The sequence below is a fragment of the Mastomys coucha genome, unplaced genomic scaffold (assembly GCF_008632895.1).
Source record: "Mastomys coucha isolate ucsf_1 unplaced genomic scaffold, UCSF_Mcou_1 pScaffold14, whole genome shotgun sequence".
Taxonomy (NCBI): Eukaryota; Metazoa; Chordata; class Mammalia; order Rodentia; family Muridae; genus Mastomys; species Mastomys coucha.
Genome location: NW_022196896.1, coordinates 101,195,786 through 101,214,128, shown reverse-complemented (window position 1 = coordinate 101,214,128; position 18,343 = coordinate 101,195,786). Strand labels below are relative to the sequence as shown.

Sequence of the window (18,343 nt, the reverse complement as noted above, 5' to 3'; positions counted from 1 at the left end):
GTTAACAAAACTCAAGCCAGGCTCAGGTTTGTCCTCAAGGCCCAAGCCAGGGCCAAATAGAGCCCAACAATTAATGAGTATTAATTGCACAAATTAGTAGGTTTACAATGATATCCAGAGAATGATTAAGAAACTGCAGAGTAGTCCTGTTACCCTCTGTCGGATCTTGGAACAGCCTTATTTGAAGTGAGAGTAACAGGACCTTTCCAGAATCTAACCCTGTTCATTCCCAAGTATAAAAGTAGCAGATGCCCCCAGAGACCTGTGATCCCTAGAAAGATTATTATTACACTCTTGGTGGGTCCACTCTGTTTTGAACCTCAGAGCCACAAGAGTCCCGATCCACGTATGGATGAGTTTTGTATGGGTGAGTTTTGTTTTTTGTTTTGTTTTTTTTTTATTTTTGGTTTTTCCAGACAGTGTTTCTCTGAGTAGCCCTGGCTGTCCTGGAACTCACTCTGTAGACAAGGCTGGCCTTGAACTCAGAAATCCACCTGCCTCTGCCTCCCAAGTGCTAGGATTAAAGGCGTGCGCCACCACTGAGTTTTAAGACTGCTTACTCAACACTCTTTACATGGAAATATACCATTGGAATCCCGCCCCCCCAATTGTTTTAAGTGGAAAGAGCCAGTAGGGACGGCTTATGCCTGTATCTCCGACAATTGGAAGATTGAGGCAGGATTGCCATGGATTTGAGGCCAGCCTGGGCTACATAGTGAGTTCTGGAAAAGCCTGAACAAAACTGAAACCCTATCTGAAAGAAAAAAAAATCATGAGTATCAGAATCAAATCTCAGGGCCACCCAAATAGCTGTGTGATCTTGAAAAGGTCACTGAATTCTGTGTTCATTTAACCAAGGATAGAAAAAAAACCTACGAAGCCTCTTGCAGTCGTTCTAGGCCCTGCAAACAAATTCATGGAGACAAAAGCGCAGCTGTGCCATTTGTAACTAGAGACCGATTAATCTCCTAATTCCGTTAATGCGTCCACAAAATGCTGACAGTAAAACTGTGAGGATGACACGCGATAACACGTTTAGATTTATCATAACACATGCTCATGGAGGTCAGCGGCTGTAGCTAACACCGCCAAGGCGCTAGAGGGCCCTGCTGCCGCGGTGGGTAGTCCTGCCGAAGGTTCTCCAGGAGCTGACAAAGGGAAGGGTGGAGGTAGTCAACGCCGGTAGGAGTCTGCTTGATGGAGGCGGGGCGAGAGAGGCAGAGGGGCGGGGCCTGCCGAGGAAGCCCTGAGGGGGCGGGGCTAGAGGAGCCGCCGGGACAGGATCTGAAGAGTAGGCCTGACGGGGCGGGGCTAGTGGCGCAATGAGGGCGGGGCCACGTGGTTAGAACGCAGCCTGATTTGGGGAAGGAGGGTTCGTGAGGCGGGAGCGGAACCGGAACGTATCTTGACGGGGGCGGAGCTATCGGAGTGGCGAGGGCGGGACGCGGCCTGACTGGCACAGAGCAGTCCGCGTGTCTGGAACGAGGCCTGATGGGAACTGAGCGAGAAGTAGGGGGGCGGAACCCGACGGAGGCCTGACAGGGGCGGAGCTCGCGGAGGACCGGGGGCGGGGCGAGGCCTGGTAGAGGCGGAGACCCAGTGCGGCCTGACGAGAGGCGGAGCCCATAGCTCGGCGAAGGCGAGGCCTGATCCGGGAGGGAGGAGCGGAGAGTCAGGGGCGTGCCGAAGTCCGACTCCTTGGGAGGAGTGCGGTAGGACGATGCAGGTGGGTGGCTGCCGCCGGTCCCGCCTCAACTTCGGCTTGACCGCAGGCCGCGCGCCCTTTCGGAGCTAAGCTTAAGGCGGCGCTCACATAGGCGTACTCGGCTTCAAAGTAAAACTGAAACCCTCCACGGTGGCCTGGCTTTCCCGGAGCCGGAAGGGCTATCCCGTGACCGACTGGGAGGCAGGACAAGTGTCGTGGGGTTTGATTCCGGACACGGTGGCGCGCCGGCTAGTGGCCTTTTCAGATTAGAGGTCCTCTTCCAGGCGGGATTTCCTAGCTGGGCGAGGCGGGGCTCATCTGATTAGGGGGCGGGCCTTTCAGATCCTGTAGCTCCAGGGACAAAACTGGGTGGAGGTCCTCTTGCCCTGGGACTGAGCCTTTTGAGCCGAGGACGATCGAGCTAGGAATCCACATCTGTCTCCAAGTAAAGCCCCCGGAAGCAGAGGTTGAGCCTTGGAGCTCTTAGTTCTAGCGGCTTTGGATCCTCCGAGCTCGGGTGAGAAGAGTGGTCTTAGATCTATCCGCAGTCTGAACTCTTCGTCTCCCTGTAGGTGGCCATGAACGGCAGGGCTCGGAAAGAGGCCATCCAGGCCACAGCCAGGGAGCTCCTCAAGTTCGTGAACCGAAGTCCCTCTCCTTTCCACGGTAGGTGACCAGGGTAAGGGAGGCTAGGAGTGGGAGTGACTTGACCAACTTCCATCGCTGTGAGATCCCTTTTCCTACAGTCGTGGCCGAGTGCCGCAGCCGTCTCCTCCAGGCTGGCTTCCGTGAACTCAAGGAAACAGAGGGCTGGGATATCTTACCGGAAAACAAGGTACTAAGGGATAATGTGGGGGCAGACCCTGTTTCAAAGCCCTGTGTTCATTAAGCAACTCACACCCCTGTCTTTCAACTCTCCCCCCACCCCCAGTACTTCTTAACCAGAAACTCCTCCTCCATCATTGCTTTTGCTGTGGGGGGCCAGTATGTTCCTGGCAATGGCTTCAGCCTCATTGGGGCCCACACGGACAGTCCCTGCCTCCGGGTAAGAAGTTAGGACTTGCTTGGACTGAAGGGAGGTACGGGGGCGGTTGGGCTGAAGAGATCCCAGAGGTAGAGTTTGGAAGTCCCTATCCCAAGGTCCCGGGAAGAAGGTAGACCCACCCGTTCCATGCTCCCCCGCATCCCCCCACCCCCACCCCCATACACTTTCAGCTGTCAACTGATGTGATATTTGCTCTGTATAACTTATTGCCTGAGTCTCCTTTCCAGATGTTGTCTTTCAGACATACCCATTCTTCTCATTCTTATGCTCAGGTGAAACGCAAATCTCGCCGAAGCCAGATGGGCTTCCACCAGGTCGGTGTAGAGACCTATGGTGGTGGGATCTGGAGCACATGGTTTGACCGGGACCTGACCTTGGCCGGACGAGTCATTATCAAGGTGGTATTAGAGGGGCTAGGAACTGGGGAGGCTCTCACTTCGGCAGCCTGAAGATTGAGTGTCACATTTCTTCAATGTACCAGTAAAGAGTCCTCGTGGGGAAGAAGGGACATGGTTATTCTGGGTTTAGTAAGGGATTTTATCAGCTGGATTTGGGAGGTGCCCAGTTCTGACCTGGCCAGTTGGCCACAGTGCCCTACCTCAGGCCGGCTGGAGCAGAGGCTTGTACATATAGAGCGGCCCATCCTGCGCATCCCACATCTGGCCATCCATCTGCAGCGAAATATCAATGAGAACTTTGGGCCCAACACAGAGATGCACCTGTGAGTCCACATCAAGGGCTGTGGTGGCTGTGAGGGTAGGATATAGCACCAGGGAACAGAGGGTCCCACTGGGACCCATAAGACTACTTCTTAGTGGCCATAATCAAGTTCCAGTTTTGGAAACCAGTTTTATCCATTTGGGGAGTGTGCTGGGAGTTGGAGGACCAGAAGAGGCTTACGTTCATGGCTGTCCCTCTCCCTTCTCTCAACCCATTTCCCCACAGAGTCCCTATTCTTGCCACAGCAATTCAGGAAGAGCTGGAGAAAGGGACTCCTGAACCAGGGCCTCCCAGTGCCACTGTAAGAAGCTCCCCTGGCACAGGGAGGGTGGGCAGAGTGGAAACAGACCAGTCCCCAAGAAAGGGGCAAAGAGATGAGCAGGTCCACCTTCCAACATCTCCTGCCTTACAGGATGAGCGGCACCACTCAGTCCTCATGTCCCTGCTCTGTACCCATCTGGGCCTGAGTCCTGACAACATCATGGAGATGGAGCTCTGCCTGGCAGACACCCAGCCTGCAGTAAGGAGTGGCTGTAGGATCTTGTGGTGGGGTCCTCCAGAGTCCCTGTCAACCATAGCATATCCCTGAAGCTCCTCAGTTAGTCTCATCCTTGATCTTCCCAGTAGGTCTTCCTCTGCTTTCAGTAGTTCCCAGATAAGCAGAGCATCTCCCTAGAAGACCCTCCTACTGAGACTGGGAGTGACGTGTAAGGTGGGGCCTGCAGTTTCTTCTGTGTGTGGTCCCTGTCTGCTCTGACCTATGCTGGCTCTGAACCTCTGAGGGCAAAAGGCCTGGTGCCTTCCAGGTGATAAGTAGGGAGCTGCAAAATCCTTGGCTCCTTGGTCCTAAGTTTCTGTTAGCTGTTTTCTTCCTTTTAGAGTTTCTCTGTCTAGAAAAACAATGTAGCCTTGGCTATCCTGGAACTCACTCTGTAGACCAGGCTGGCCTCCAACTCAGAGATCGGCCTGCCTCTGCCACCCAAGTGCTGGGATCAGAGAGGTGTGCACCACTGTCGCTGGCTGCTTTTCTTTTTCTTTTTCTTTTTTTTTTTTTTTTTTTTGGTAACTGACCTCTTAGCCCTCCTTTGGCCTGCTCCTCTGGGAGAAGTCAGATACTGTAGGATGCTTTCCTAGCATCCTCATTCTCTACTGAACAGCAAGAATAGTTTCCTGAGCGGACAGTCAAGAGTTGCTCTGGCCCTTGGGAACAGGTGAAGTGAGAGGGCCTGGGTACTTAGGTGTCCATCCTGCCTTTCTAGGTCCTGGGTGGGGCCTATGAAGAGTTCATCTTTGCTCCACGACTCGACAATCTGCACAGCTGCTTCTGTGCCCTGCAGGTGAGAAGCCAGAGCACCCCAGGCAGCAGGAGAGATGGGGAGTTAAGAATTGAGGTGGGAGCCCCAGGAGGTGGTAAGCCATGGCTGCTTAGCCAAGCCTTCACCCTGTTGGTGCTGGGAAGGGCCCATGTGCTGCAGCCTTGACATCGCTATTACTGTGCTGGTCTGGGACCAGGAGCTGAGGTGTAGAAAAGCTGACAGTGTTCTGGGTGCCATGGTGTCTTCTACTTTTCCTTAATGACCTCTGCCTAGGCACCATGAAAAACAATTCTCTCACTTTCTTCTAACTTCTCTCATTCTGCCCCTGACTTAAGGTTCCTCTTTGCCCCCACCAGCCTTCTTTGTGATCCTTGGGACCTCAGCAGGGCTGTTTGTACCTCTTGATTACCTTCGTGTTCTTCACTTTCTCTCTAACCCAGTCAGGCTATTTCTCAGCTTTCTACCCCTTTACCCCTCTCCTCTGCTTTTTAGCTTGCCTTTCCCCGCCTGTCTTGTGATTGGAGATAGGCTTTGGGTGGTAACGGTAGGTCTGGGGCCTGTGTCTGCTTCTGAGCCAACCAGCTGGACATGGACATGTCTAGAGCGGCTTACAGAAGCCCATCAGTTTGGCTGATCTCCATAGTCATTGGCCTCCCATGACTTACAGTTTCCGTCTGTCTTCAACATTATCCTCCTGCCTTCTGCATGGGAGCATACTAGAGCAAATACTCAGAGAATGGATTTACTTATTCCATTAGAAAGGTCCTCCTTCACCCTCTGCCAGGCAGTGCCCCAAGAGAAAGGTTGTTGAGAGCCCAGCCTTGCAGGGCAGCATGCCCCTCCCAGGTATTGGGAGACAAAGTTGGAAGAAGCAAAAGGTCAGGGGTAATGAGCCTGTCTCCTTCCCCATCTAGGCATTGATTGATTCCTGTGCATCCCCTGCCTCCCTGGCCAGGGACCCACATGTACGCATGGTCACACTCTACGACAATGAAGAGGTATGTGGGGGGCTGGGGCAGAGGTCCCTCTGGGGAGTATTCAGTAACTGCCTGGTGGCCCACACTCAAAGCAAGCCAGGGCATTCTAGAGGCTCCTAAGAGGGAGAAAGGAGAGCTGCCAATGTGTCCATAGCACTTGTTCCCTTCTGGCTCCGCATAGATCTTTATAATGGATTCCGTAGCCCGTATTCTCTTGTGTACCTTGCTGCATTCCTACCCCAAGGGTGGGGGCACTACACAGCTCTTCCTTTCAGGTCTGCGGCTTGGCACATAGTGGCCAGCTATGTTGTTTAGCTGTAATCTTGAAATGTAATAGTGGAGCTTGAGAGGTAGCTAGTTCTCTCATGTAACTCCCTGGGTGAGTTAGCAGTTTAGATAGGTCTCTGTCTATCACTCTAGTTGGTGTTCCATCTCTGGCCATCTTGTCTATACCCAGTCAGCCATAAAGGAGAAGGCAGAGAGAAGAGATGCCTGTGTCTTCAAGAGTGTAGTCCCAAAATGGAATTTATTATTCCTTATATTCATAGAACCTAGGATGGCCACAGTCAACTACAGAGGAAACTGTGAGTGCTGTCTCTAGCTGGGAAGTTAGTTGTGTGGCTTTAGCTTGGATCTTGTTATGAAAGGTGCCATGGATAGTTAATAGTCTCTGTCCCATGGTTCAAGAGAAATTAACCAGGGTGTCGTGACCCCTGCCTAGCCCTAGTGGAAACCTCATCAGTAAGTACTATTTCTAGTCCATAAATGACTAGGAATTAGTCTGGCCCTAGTCCACTGACAGTTGTTCAGAAATGATCTGGGCTTAGGTAAGTCTCTAAGGATACCTATCTCTGCCAAGTGACTCAGGCGGATCCCAGGCCATTCTGAACACTTAGCTCCTCTTTCAGTCCAGGCCCATGTCCAAATTCCCACAGTCAGTTCTCTGCCATCTGCAGGTGGGGTCAGAGAGTGCACAAGGAGCACAGTCTCTGCTGACAGAGCTGATTCTACGGCGTATCTCAGCCACCCCTCAGCGGCTGACTGCCTTCGAGGAAGCCATACCCAAGTCCTTCATGATCAGTGCAGACATGGCCCATGCTGTGCACCCAAACTACTCGTGAGTCTTCATACCAGGCACTGCTTATGCTAGACACCTGGCACAGCCCACTTGCAGGCTAGCTCTTGGCCCTGCCTTTCCATCTGTTGGGTGGTTCAGTAGTCTTCCTTTGGATTGTTCCAAGGCCAGACTTAATCAATGGCATGTGTTGCCTAAGACAGGTGTGTATGTATATTAAAGAAGCATAGTCTGTGACCTTGCTTCCTTTCATGGCCAGAATCTGCCTGAAACGTTTGTTCTGATGCTCTTGAGGGCATGCAGGGCTAGGTGGGAAAGAGTTCCATGACCATTAGTACCATCTGCCTTGAAAGGGGCGGTGGCTGTTGACAGCCCCCACTACAGTGTGCCCTCCTGGTCTTTATCACCTCTCATAGGGACAAGCATGAAGAAAACCACCGGCCCTTGTTCCATAAGGTAAGATACTGCTTCTCAAAGATGTGGTGGCCTGGCCGACTCCGGCCTATGTGGTTCACACAGGCCTCACATCGTCTCTGTTCTGTTTCCCCTCGACTTTTCCCAGGGTCCTGTGATCAAGGTGAACAGCAAGCAGCGCTATGCCTCTAATGCGGTGTCCGAGTCCATTATTCGAGAGGTGGCTGGCCAAGTTGGGGTCCCCCTGCAGGTGAATGTGCATCTTTTCTGGGAAGGCTTGGTGGAGGGACAGGATAAAGACATAAACTGATGTGCCCCCAGTGAGTGAGGAGCATAGGAGAGAGACTTTAGTGGATGGAGTCCCAGTGAATGAGAAGATCATCAGGGGTTTTGGGTGCAGAGCTAGATGCAGTGCTGGCTTTGTGGTGACTTTGACCTAGTTTGCTAAACTGTCTGAGTTTTAGTGTGCCCATCTGTAAAGTGAGGGTGATATTGAGCTCTGTCCTGCTGATTTCTGTAACGATTACTCCTACCACCTGGTAGATTAGTCCTGCCCTTTTTCCTTCTAATACCCCACATCTCCGTGTCTTTCTTAACTTGTACTTCAACCCAGAAGGAATATTCAGGACTGGAGAGCCTAGAATCCCAAGTGTTCATTTTCCCTCTGGCCTGAAATCACCTACCATTGTCCTCAGTTGCCCTGCATGTGTACACAGGTACTCCACATCAGAGATTGGACCCAGGGCAGTCCAGCGATGGACAACACCAAGTTCTGAGAGAGGCAGGACTAGACAAGGGCTGTATGCATCAGTGTCTCCATCTTGTCCCATGTGCTGTCTGATCATTCCACTCACAGAGAGGTCTCTAGGAACAAGTGAGAGGCAGCTGCTAAGAAAGAAATACTGTGGGAAGGTCCAGAGGGAGAACATCTCAGCCAGAGGGAACAAACAGAAAGATCCCCAGGGGGAATAGGAATGAGTTAGTCTAGTAGCAGAAGAGAAGGCCAGAGTTGAGAGCAAGAAGGACAAAAGAAGAGACTCACCTAGATCAATTTGTTTCTGAAGGTTTTTTTCTGGTGCCAGGCCTCAACTTCTTTTCATGACCCCTTCAGTCCTGGACCGTCAATTCAATGGCCACTGAGGCTGCGTCTTCACCACTGACCTCTTCTGGCCTCTCAGTGTCAAGCCTCAACTGCTTTCCATGATCCCTTCATGCCTTCACAACCAGTACCACCTGGGTGACTCTTACACATTACCAAGTCCAGCTGCAGCGCAAAGTTTAACCTTGGCCACCTCTGAAACACAGCTTCTCTGTGCTCTCAGAAAACACTTCCCAGAAGATTTCACCTCAGTGATAGTTTCTTCTTAATCACTGCTAATTGCTTAGCTCCAGCTGACCAGTATCCTATCAGTTGTCCTAGTAACGTAAAAGTTTCACTTTCAGTCCCAGCAAACTAAAACTACAGAATCTTAAAATAGCAGATGGCTCTGATAGTCTACTTTTTCCTCTGAAGTTTCACAAGCCAGGCATCTTCTGTACTCTCTTAACATTCTTATCTTCCAAGCTCCTACAGAACTTCCCACTGAGGTCTTAACACTCAATGGTTCTTCTAGCCCAAAGTTCCAAAGTCCTTCCACAATCCTCCCTAAAACATGGTCAGGTCTGTCACATCAGTATTCTGCTGGTACCAATTTGTCTTAGTCAGGGTTTCGATTGCTGCAACAAAACACCATGACCAAAAAGCAAATCGGGCAGGAAAGGGTTGATTGAGCTTACACTTCCAGATCAAAGTCTATCACTAAAGGAAGGCAGGGCAAGAACTCAAGCAGGACTGGGACCAGAAGGCAGGAGCTGATGTAGAGACCATGGAGTGCTGCTTACCAGCCTGCTTCATATGGCTTGCTCAGCCTGCTTTCTTACAGAACTCTGGACCACCAGCCCAGGGATGGCCCTCTTCCCCATTGATCACTAAGAGAAAATGCCTTATACCTGGATCTCATGGAAGCATTTCCTCAGCTGAGGGTCCTTCCCTTCTTATGACTCTAGCCGTGATGACTGCCACACAAGCCTGCCAGTGCAATGGGTTAATACTTGACTAAAATTTGACTTTTATATTTCTGTTTTACATTTAAAGATCTTAAAATCCAGTTTCATATTATGATTTCCTTGATTTTTTTGTTGTTGTTTTTGTTTGTTTTGAGAGAGGGTCTTATGTAGCCTATTTAGCTTCAAACTCACTATGATGCAGAATATAGTCTTAAACTCCTGATTCCTCCATCTCCAGAGTCTTGGGATTACAAGTGTGCACCACTATGCCCAATGTATGCATGGCTGGGGATTAAACCCAGGGCTTTATGTGTACTTGGGCAAGCACTCAACCAAGCCAGCAGTGATTGTTAGAACATTAAAACTATTAACTTTTTTTTTCCTTTGGTGTTGGGGTTTCACACTGTGTATGACAGTAACAAAAAGGTAGAAGACATAGAACTAAATGGTCTTCCAGCCCTGTGGCTCTAGGGTAGCTTCCTCCTTGATCTTAGTGAGTGTATCTAGTGTTTAGCTTATGACCTCTCCTCCTCTCTCCAGGACCTCATGGTCAGGAATGACTCCCCGTGTGGTACCACCATTGGACCTATCTTGGCTTCTCGGCTGGGGCTTCGGGTGCTGGACTTAGGCAGCCCCCAGCTGGCCATGCACTCTATCCGGGAGACAGCCTGTACCACTGGAGTTCTCCAGACCCTCACCCTTTTCAAGGTAAGTTCCACCTGGTCCTCCGCTCCACTACTGGCTAGTCTCAGTGCTGGGGGCTGGTTGCTATGGAACTACAGTGTAGTAAACCATCCCTGTGTCAGCTTCCATCACTCTAACAAAGTGTGGGTTAAGCAGTTCATAAGAAGTCAGCCGTTTCAGAGGCTTTAGTCTATGGCTAGCTGGCTGTTGATTTGAAGCCTGCGATAAAGCAGAATATCATGACAAGAGCATGCGCTAGAGGAATCTGCTGCCATGAGAGTCAGGAAAGAGAGGGGCTTGTGGGGAGGAGGAAGGAGAAAATGGGTTCCAGTGTCCCTCAAAGGTATGTTTCATCCTAGGTGACCTAACTTCTTCCTTCCCTTCAGGCCCCACTCTCTCCCAATAATACTAAGCCTTTAACACAGGCTATACCATTCCTCATTTTCAAGGCCTCAGAGGAAAGTGGTTGGCTGGAAAGGGCCGAGGGATGAGGCATAGAAGCATAGAAGCCTCGGTGCTTCTGTTACTAGACTGGAGGTGATGGGAGGTGCGTGGTGGGCACTGCCGTCAGCTCACTCACTAATTCCCAGTTCCCTCTGACTCTCATTTTAGGGCTTCTTTGAGCTGTTCCCTTCAGTAAGCCGGAACCTCTTAGTGGACTGAGGCCCATTGCCAAGACTTGTCTTCCACCCCTTCGATTGAGAGGGGAGGATTTCAATTTAGTTGATGCTGGATTATTAAAGTAGATTTTCACTCCAACTCTGTTGTGCTTTTCCTGAAGCTGCAGGGTAGGGGATTGAGCCTGGCCTGAACCTCTGGAACCAGACCAGAGGTGAAGGTCAGGTGCAGGTAAAAGGTCGTCCCTCCCCACATCTTAACCTGAACCAGGAGCTCCTGTTCACAAGGGGTTTCACACCACTTATTATTTTATTAGATCTATTTTATGTGTATGAGTATTCACAAGAGACTTCATTCACACCATGTGTTGTTTTATTAGATCTATTTTATGTGTATGAGTGTTCACAAGGGGCTTCACACCACTTGTTATCTTATTAGATCTGTTTTATGTGTATGAGTGTTTTGCCCACTTGTATGTATGTATGTGCCCAGTGCCCATAGAGATCAGAAGGCATTGGTCCCTTTGGAACTGTAGTTATGAGCCACCATGTGAATGCTGGGAACTGAACCCAGGTCCTCTGCAAGAATAATAAGTGAATAAACACTGAGAGGTCCCTCCAGCCCAGCTTGAATGGCAATTCATTGTGATTTCGATCTCCCAGACTTTTAAGAGGTTAGGCTATGGGGCCAGAGAAATGGCTCAGTGGTTAAGAACACTGACTGCTCTTGCAAAAGATCCAAGTTCAGTTCCCAGCACCTACATGGTAGCTCATAACCCTCTAGCTCCAGTAGCAGGGGATCTAGTGCCCCTCTTCTGGATCCCACGGATACTGCATGTACATCTATGTCATGCACAAACATACATGCAGGTAAAAGCTCGTGCACATAAAAATCTAAAAAAAAAAAAAAAAAATACGGTTCAGCAAAACCACTTATATGTTTGTGTGTGCTGTATAAACGGATTTATTTACCAATTGGCTCAAAAGTATTGACTCTGTAGAGACTGTGGGTATTGATTATATTATTTCAAGTTTCTTATGTGTGTATTTAAATCTTTTTATATTAAAAAATGCAGACAAAGATTTAGAAGTTCAAGGAGTGATGGGGAAAGAAATCCCAGTAGAATGAAAGCACAAGGTGGTGCATGCCCGTGCCCCAGTGCTCACTGCGGAAGTTGGGACCAGAAGATCCAGTTTGAGGCTGTCCTGGCCTGTATAGCGCTAATGTGTCAAGAAACAAACAAAGCCAGGAGAAGCAGACTGTTTCACAATCTGCTGTGTAAAAGGAAATTACAAAGTTCAGATCTCAGCTCCTGTGTAAAAACCCGCATGCTGTAACCCATGTGCTTAGGAGATAAAGGCAGGCATCAGTGGAGCATGCTGGCCCTTAGCCTGGCTATAGTTTCAGTGAGAGACTGTCTCAAGGAAGTAAGGTGGGGAGATTGCGAATGCCACCTGACATCCTCGCCTCCACTCGCACTCCCCAAAAGATTCATACACTCACACACACAGGAGTGCATATAGGTTACACACACAATGACAAATTAAAAAGGAATAGGTGGACTAAATAACTAAAATGCTTGCCTGCCTGAATATTTTCAAAACTGTAGCTGTTTGACCCACGTGGCTAAAGTTAAGATGGCGGAATACATGAGAGCCCTAGCCTTGGCAAATTGTGGATGACTTTGGTACCGTAACTGGTGGCCTTTTCAAGCAATCAAAGGTTTCTGAAATTCTGAGTTTGGTTGGTATAAACCATAGACTGTGACCTACTTGACAGCTATTAAAGGGCCCCATACTTGGAAGGTAGCTTTACATCAAGGAGGTGTGTTTTCTATTCTGTGATTCAACTCAGGAAAAGAGCCCTGTGACTTCGTCACTAGTGGCTCCTTACCAGGATTACCCTGGCAGCAAAACTGCTGCTGTCTACAGCTGAGTCAGTGGGGCTGTTATGGGTGCCGTATTAGGTCCTTTTATGTCATGATAAAATACCATAACTTAGAAATTTATAGGAGAAGCCGGGTGGTGGTGGTGCACGCCTTTAATCCCAGCACTTGGGAGGCAGAGGCAGGCGGATTTCTGAGTTCCGAGGCCAGCCTGGGCTACAGAGTGAGTTCCAGGACAGCCAGGGCTATACAGAGAAACCCTGTCTTGAAAACAAAACAAAACAAGAAATTAATAGGAGGAAGAGTTCATGGGGCTTATTGTTCCAGAGGGAGAGCCCACCATGGCGGAAGATAACATCCCAGCAGGGCACAGAGCAGACTGAAAGAGGTTACAAACCTTCCAAGCCCACACCTAATGACATGCTTCCAAGACTGCACCTCCCAAAGCTCCATAACCTTCCCAAATGGTGCCACCAACCGGGGACCAGTTCAAAACTTTAATCTCTGGGGACCATTGTGCATTCAAACCACTACAGATGTCACTCTAGTTTTAACTGAAGTAGCTGCTGTCTTGCTGCCTTGTTAAGCTCTACCACTACAGTTTCCCCTCAGTTTGCTAAAGATGCACAATGATCTCCACACCAGTTACCACTCTCTCCTTTAGTTAGAGTCCCCACATGCTCAAGGACACCTTAGGAATGCTCTGACTGAATGAGCTGTTCAGTAAGGTTCCAGAAGTCCTGGTTACAGCGTGTGAGACCACCATGGCCAAATACAGAAGCAGACTTTTAGTATTTTTTTCTACTTACAGGACTATAGAGGGAGGGATAAAAGGTACTGTTTGTTTACATTTGGGTTGCATTCATGACCAAAATAAATGTCTGACTTAGAGAACATGTAAGAAGTACTTAGACAAAAAGACCAAAGGGTAAGTAATAATGAGACATGACCATCATTTCCTTGGTGACTTCTCGTGCATAGTTATCCAGACAAAGGGCTCCTGGAGCTTTTTCTTTGAAAATTTCCAGCTGTGAGACACACTTAAAACAAACAAGCAAAATGGATGTGGTTTTTTTGTTTGGTTTGATATTGGTCTTTTTGAGACAGGGTCTCACCTTTGTAGCTCAGGGAGGCTGTACCTCGTTTGTAGAAGCAGTTTCCCAGGTATTATGTATATCAGTCAGAATTCCTAGAATTGTATGCTTTGAGCTAACCAAGCTCAAAGAGTGAGCGAGCTTTAAGACAGAGCCTCTCATTATATACCACAGGCTAGCCTCAGGGTGATCCTTCTTCCTTAGTCCCCCAAGTGTTAGGATTATAGTGTAGTTGATTCATTTAAATTTTACCTCAGTGAAACCAAAAACACTTTAAAAATCAAGTCTTCACTCTGGAAGACGTTAATGATGGGGATCTTTATTTAACAATTGTCTTTTGGGACACAGGGACACAGCTCTTTGTGTGTTTTTGTGCTCAGTATACACATTAATAAGAACAAGATGAACAATCCAATAAAAATGGGCAGTGAGTGAATATCAACTTCACAAGCAAGTTACTCAACAAGGAAACACCAGGTAGAGGGCTGGGGCAATAGCTCACTGGATAAAGGTTTTGCTATGCTTATATTGAGGATTGAAATGGGATCCCCAGCACCCACATAGAAAGCCAAGTAGGCATAGTGTGTGGTGAGGATTGAAATAGGATCCCAGCACCCACACAGAAAGCCAAGGAGGCATACCGTGCAACTTTGCCATCTACCTCTTCCTCCTTATTTGGAAACAAGCAGCCACTGTACTTTGGTGTTTCTGTTGGTGTTTTTTAGAGTTTTAAACAGAGCCATGTATGTGTTCTTTGTGGTTGTCCTTACATGTTTTCACATGAATAATTACTGAAGTCCTAATTGGTTATTTCTATGGACTAATATTTACTAAGTAAGCTGCCTGCCACTGAGCTATCATAATCTCCAGCCCTCTTTCCACCTTTTTATTTGTGGTGTGTGTGTGTGTGTGTGTGTGTGTGTGTGTGTGTGTGTGTGTGAGAGAGAGAGAGAGAGAGAAAGAGAGAGAGAGAGAGAGAGAGGGAGGGAGGGAGGGAGGGAGAGGGAGAGGGAGAGGGAGAGGGAGAGAGAATGTATATAGTGGAGTTCTGAGGAGAACATTGGGTCAGTTTCCTGCTTTATCGCTCTGCCTTATTTCCTTGAGACAGGGTCTCCATTGAACTTAAAGCTAGGCTGATAGCAAACAAACCATGGCAGTCCTCCTGCCTTCATGTCTCTCTGCCCCCAAGTGCTGGAGTTACAGACGGACACAAGCCATACACAGCTTTTTACATGGATTCTGGGGATTTGAACTCTGACCCTCAAGATTACACAACAATCATCTCCCCAGACCTCTTTCTGTTTTTGAAACAGGGTCTTGCTAAGTTACCTTGCAGGGCCTTGAATTTGGAGTTCTGCCTCAACCTCTTGAGTAGCCAGAATTGCTGACCTGTGCTACAGGGACCAGCTTATTTTCTGAGTCATTACTTCTGTTTGATGATCTGTTATTTAGGATTTTTGCATCTGTATTTATAAATAAAATTAATTTGCAGTTTTTGTACTATTTGGTTCAGATAACAGGGTTACTATTACTTCAGAGACTTTCTTTTTTTAATATTCTGGCAATTTTAAGTAGCATTGGGACTTTTGGAAGTCTATAGAGTTAGGCTCTCTGACAAACTATGGATTGAATATTGTTCTGGGAAATTGTTTTATAACTTTATCATGTAGAAACTGGTGCCCTTAAGCTTCTGCCTCTAAATTGCCACACCCACTCCAGTGGAGTCTGCACGACAGCAGTCCCTGAGGCGAAAAGGTTCAAGGAAGCTAGTCTCCTGGAGCCCCTTGGCATTCCCTAACTGGGATATAGTCCAGATTTGTCCTTGTGATAGTCGATGGAGGGTCTCACATGGTTTCTTTCTGTATTGTTTTATTATTAGGTATAAAGGTGCCCTCATGTAATTACTTGACTAATAGTTAAGCTAAATTGGACATTGTTTTCTGGCCTTCACCAGTGTCCCAACATCCTAGTCTATGCTGAGACGAACCTGGGCTTGGAATTTCATAAAGAATGTTACCCATTCAGACTAATTGCCTCCAGCATTGTTAGGGAGATAGTGAAAGAGGTCCAGCTTTGGAGTTTACTGAATAAGAGTTAATTATCCCAGGGCAAGTTCAACTAAGAATCCTCATTACAGTCACTTATGGCAGACCACATTAGAATTGCAGCTGAGTCACTCCCAGGAATTAGATTATTTTTTTGTTCTTGGTAAGGTTAGCAAGAATGGGACCCCTGGGGCATACTTCTGCTAGCCCAGAGGATTAGCATAGTTGGGTGTTTACTAAGGACAGCTGGTGGTGGGGTGGGTTATACAATAGACTAGAATGGAAACTATTTGCACCTGGCTTCTAAGATTAAGCTGACCTTAGATAAGGCTGACTTTCCTTCAGTTGTAACCCCTGCTTAGTTCCTGTCACTTTACATGTATATATTTTTCTATAGAAACATTGTGCTTCAAATGACCTTGATGTACCTTGAGTGTTGTGCTGCCTGATTCTTCTTTTTCTTTTGTAACAACCATAAAAGTCTGATGCTTTTTTAAGAATACACTCTCAGATTCAACACTCCCTTGTGTCCATGTCTGTGTGTCATTTTCACCAACTCATTGCCCACCTGATTACTGGAACCCTGATTTTTCTTCGGGTTGAGGGACCCTTGACTGGCCTGCCCTGTGGCACTAAATGGATCGATTTTCACAAATTTCATGTGAATACTTATGTAGGCATTAATATTTATTTGCATATTTTTTTATAAAGTCCCTTCCTAAGGTTTTTTCATATGTTGAAGTTTGCTTCTGTTAAATTTCCCATCATTATTTTACCCCTCCTTACCCCTTATTTCCTTCTCTTCCTGGTTCTTTTTTTTCTGCTTTCTTGTCTTCTCCTTTCCCTCCTTTGTCTATGATTGTTAATTCCTCTTTTTTTTTTTTTATCTAGAACTTTGTTTGATATATGATGATTTCCCCTCTCCCCCCTACCCCAAGTACCAACATTTTACTTTGTCAGTGCTAAGTGTGGTAGTAACAAACCCTGGTGTGGGTCATGTCCGTCCCTGGGCTCTCACTGAGCGGTGGCTGCACTTTGCAAGGCAGAGTTAACTAACAGTCAAGATGCTGTTGGTGAATTCGGTTCCTCCTGTTGATGGTGATGATAGAACTACATTCAGCACCCCAGAGCCTGGACGTCAGCGCTCTGGCATCAGAGTCTGGTAGTCTTTTTTCTGTGTCTTAACCATGCTGTTTTCCTTTCTGCCCATTTCAACCTAAATGACTTTTGAGGGTTGTCTAAATAGATTCAAATGCTGACAGCTACCGTGGTTCCACTTTCAGCTGTCAGTATCTAGAATTTTTTTTTTTTTTTTTTTTTGTATTTCGAGACAGGGTTCCTCTGTGTAGCCCTGACTGTCCTCACTCTGTAGACCAGGCTGGCCTCGAACTCAGAAATCTGCCTGCCTCTGCCTCCTAAGTGCTGGGATTAAAGGCATGCACCACCACTGCCCAGCTAGTATCTAGACTTCTTGGCCTGAGCACTTCCTTTTGCTATGTGACAATTTTTTTCTTTTTCTTTTCCTTTTGTATATGTATGAGTGTTTCACCTGTATGTATGTATGTATGTATGTATGTATGTATGTGTACCATGTGAGTGCCTGGTGCCCAGAGAGGTCAGAAGAGGGCATCAAGTTTCATGTATCTGAAGTTAGGCATGGCTGTGGTGATGGGAACTCAACCTGGATCCTTTGCAAGAGCAACAAGTACTCTTAAACACTGAGCCATCCCTTCAGTGCTGACAAGACTGTCTACTCGTCACTGGAAGTGCTAGGGAATGCATGCTCCTCACTGCAGGGCAGCTCTATCCTGGCATGACAAGGATTTTCTGTGTGAATCCTCCCACGTCCTCCTGTCTTGGATGAGACAGCTCTGAGCTGAGAGTTCACTCACTGGCAACATTAAGGTCCAGAGTCCAGCCTCATGTCTGCCCTTTGCTGCTGTTCCAGTGCTGAGATAAAAAGTGTGAGCAGCTTAGCCTTACATTCAAGTCTTTGTCTCAGGGTCTGCTTCTGGAGAAATCCACCCTGAGTCAGAATTCCTTCAACAATGAGAATTGGACAAGAATGACTGCTCTTAGCCACTTTTCTACAGAAGAGAGGCAATAAAGGAACACAAGGTACATAGACTGGAAAGAGGAGCAAAGCTTATTTTTGGATGCCCTTGGCACCGTAGAAAATCCCAAAGATATTCAAAATAATGAGAATATTTATCAAAAAAGCTGACTGAAAAAAAATCAATATAGTAAAATCAATTCCATTTCTATCTTCTAGCAATGACTAGTTAGAAAATGAAAGTTTAAAGAGGCTTGCTTCTACCAAGTATAAGGAATAAAATACCTGTGATTAAATATAAAAGATGTACAAGATCCCCACAGAGAAAATTTGGTTCAAATAATTTGACAAGATCCTTTTTGTAGATGCAAAATTCATTGTAAAAATATCCATTACCCATCAAACTGATATATAGGTTCAGTACAATCCTATAAAAATGTTAACAGGTTCCTTCTTGTTCTTGATTTTTTCTTTTGTGCAAGTTTGCAATCTGAAATGTACACACACACACACACACACACACACAGATTGAGAAATAGTCAATATACTTTAATTATATTTATTTATTTAGGGGTTATGCATATGCCAGAGTGCACACATGGAGGTCAGTGGATAACTTGGGGGGAGTCAGTTCTCTCCACCCTCAGAGTCCTGGGGATTGAATTC

The 18,343-nt window shown here is 47.3% G+C and overlaps 1 protein-coding gene across 3 annotated transcripts; it reads left to right on the top strand.

Annotated features, from left to right (window-relative positions):
* The first annotated feature begins 1,430 nt into the window (after positions 1–1,430).
* Positions 1,431–10,741, top strand: Dnpep (aspartyl aminopeptidase). Of its 3 annotated transcripts, none has more exons than XM_031368072.1 (15): positions 1,431–1,726; positions 2,278–2,371; positions 2,452–2,540; positions 2,637–2,750; positions 3,023–3,148; positions 3,341–3,471; positions 3,696–3,771; positions 3,883–3,990; positions 4,730–4,807; positions 5,701–5,784; positions 6,720–6,880; positions 7,255–7,294; positions 7,401–7,502; positions 9,839–10,006; positions 10,595–10,741. In XM_031368072.1, the coding sequence occupies exons 1-15, from the start codon at positions 1,721–1,723 to the stop codon at positions 10,643–10,645; spliced, it is 1,428 nt and encodes a 475-aa protein (XP_031223932.1). In that variant the 5' UTR covers positions 1,431–1,720; the 3' UTR covers positions 10,646–10,741. The 3 variants fall into 3 exon arrangements, with proteins under 3 accessions (XP_031223932.1, XP_031223934.1, XP_031223933.1); XM_031368074.1 differs by lacking the exon at positions 1,431–1,726 and adding an exon at positions 1,767–1,977; XM_031368073.1 differs by lacking the exon at positions 1,431–1,726 and adding an exon at positions 2,025–2,150.
* Positions 10,742–18,343: the final 7,602 nt, after the last annotated feature.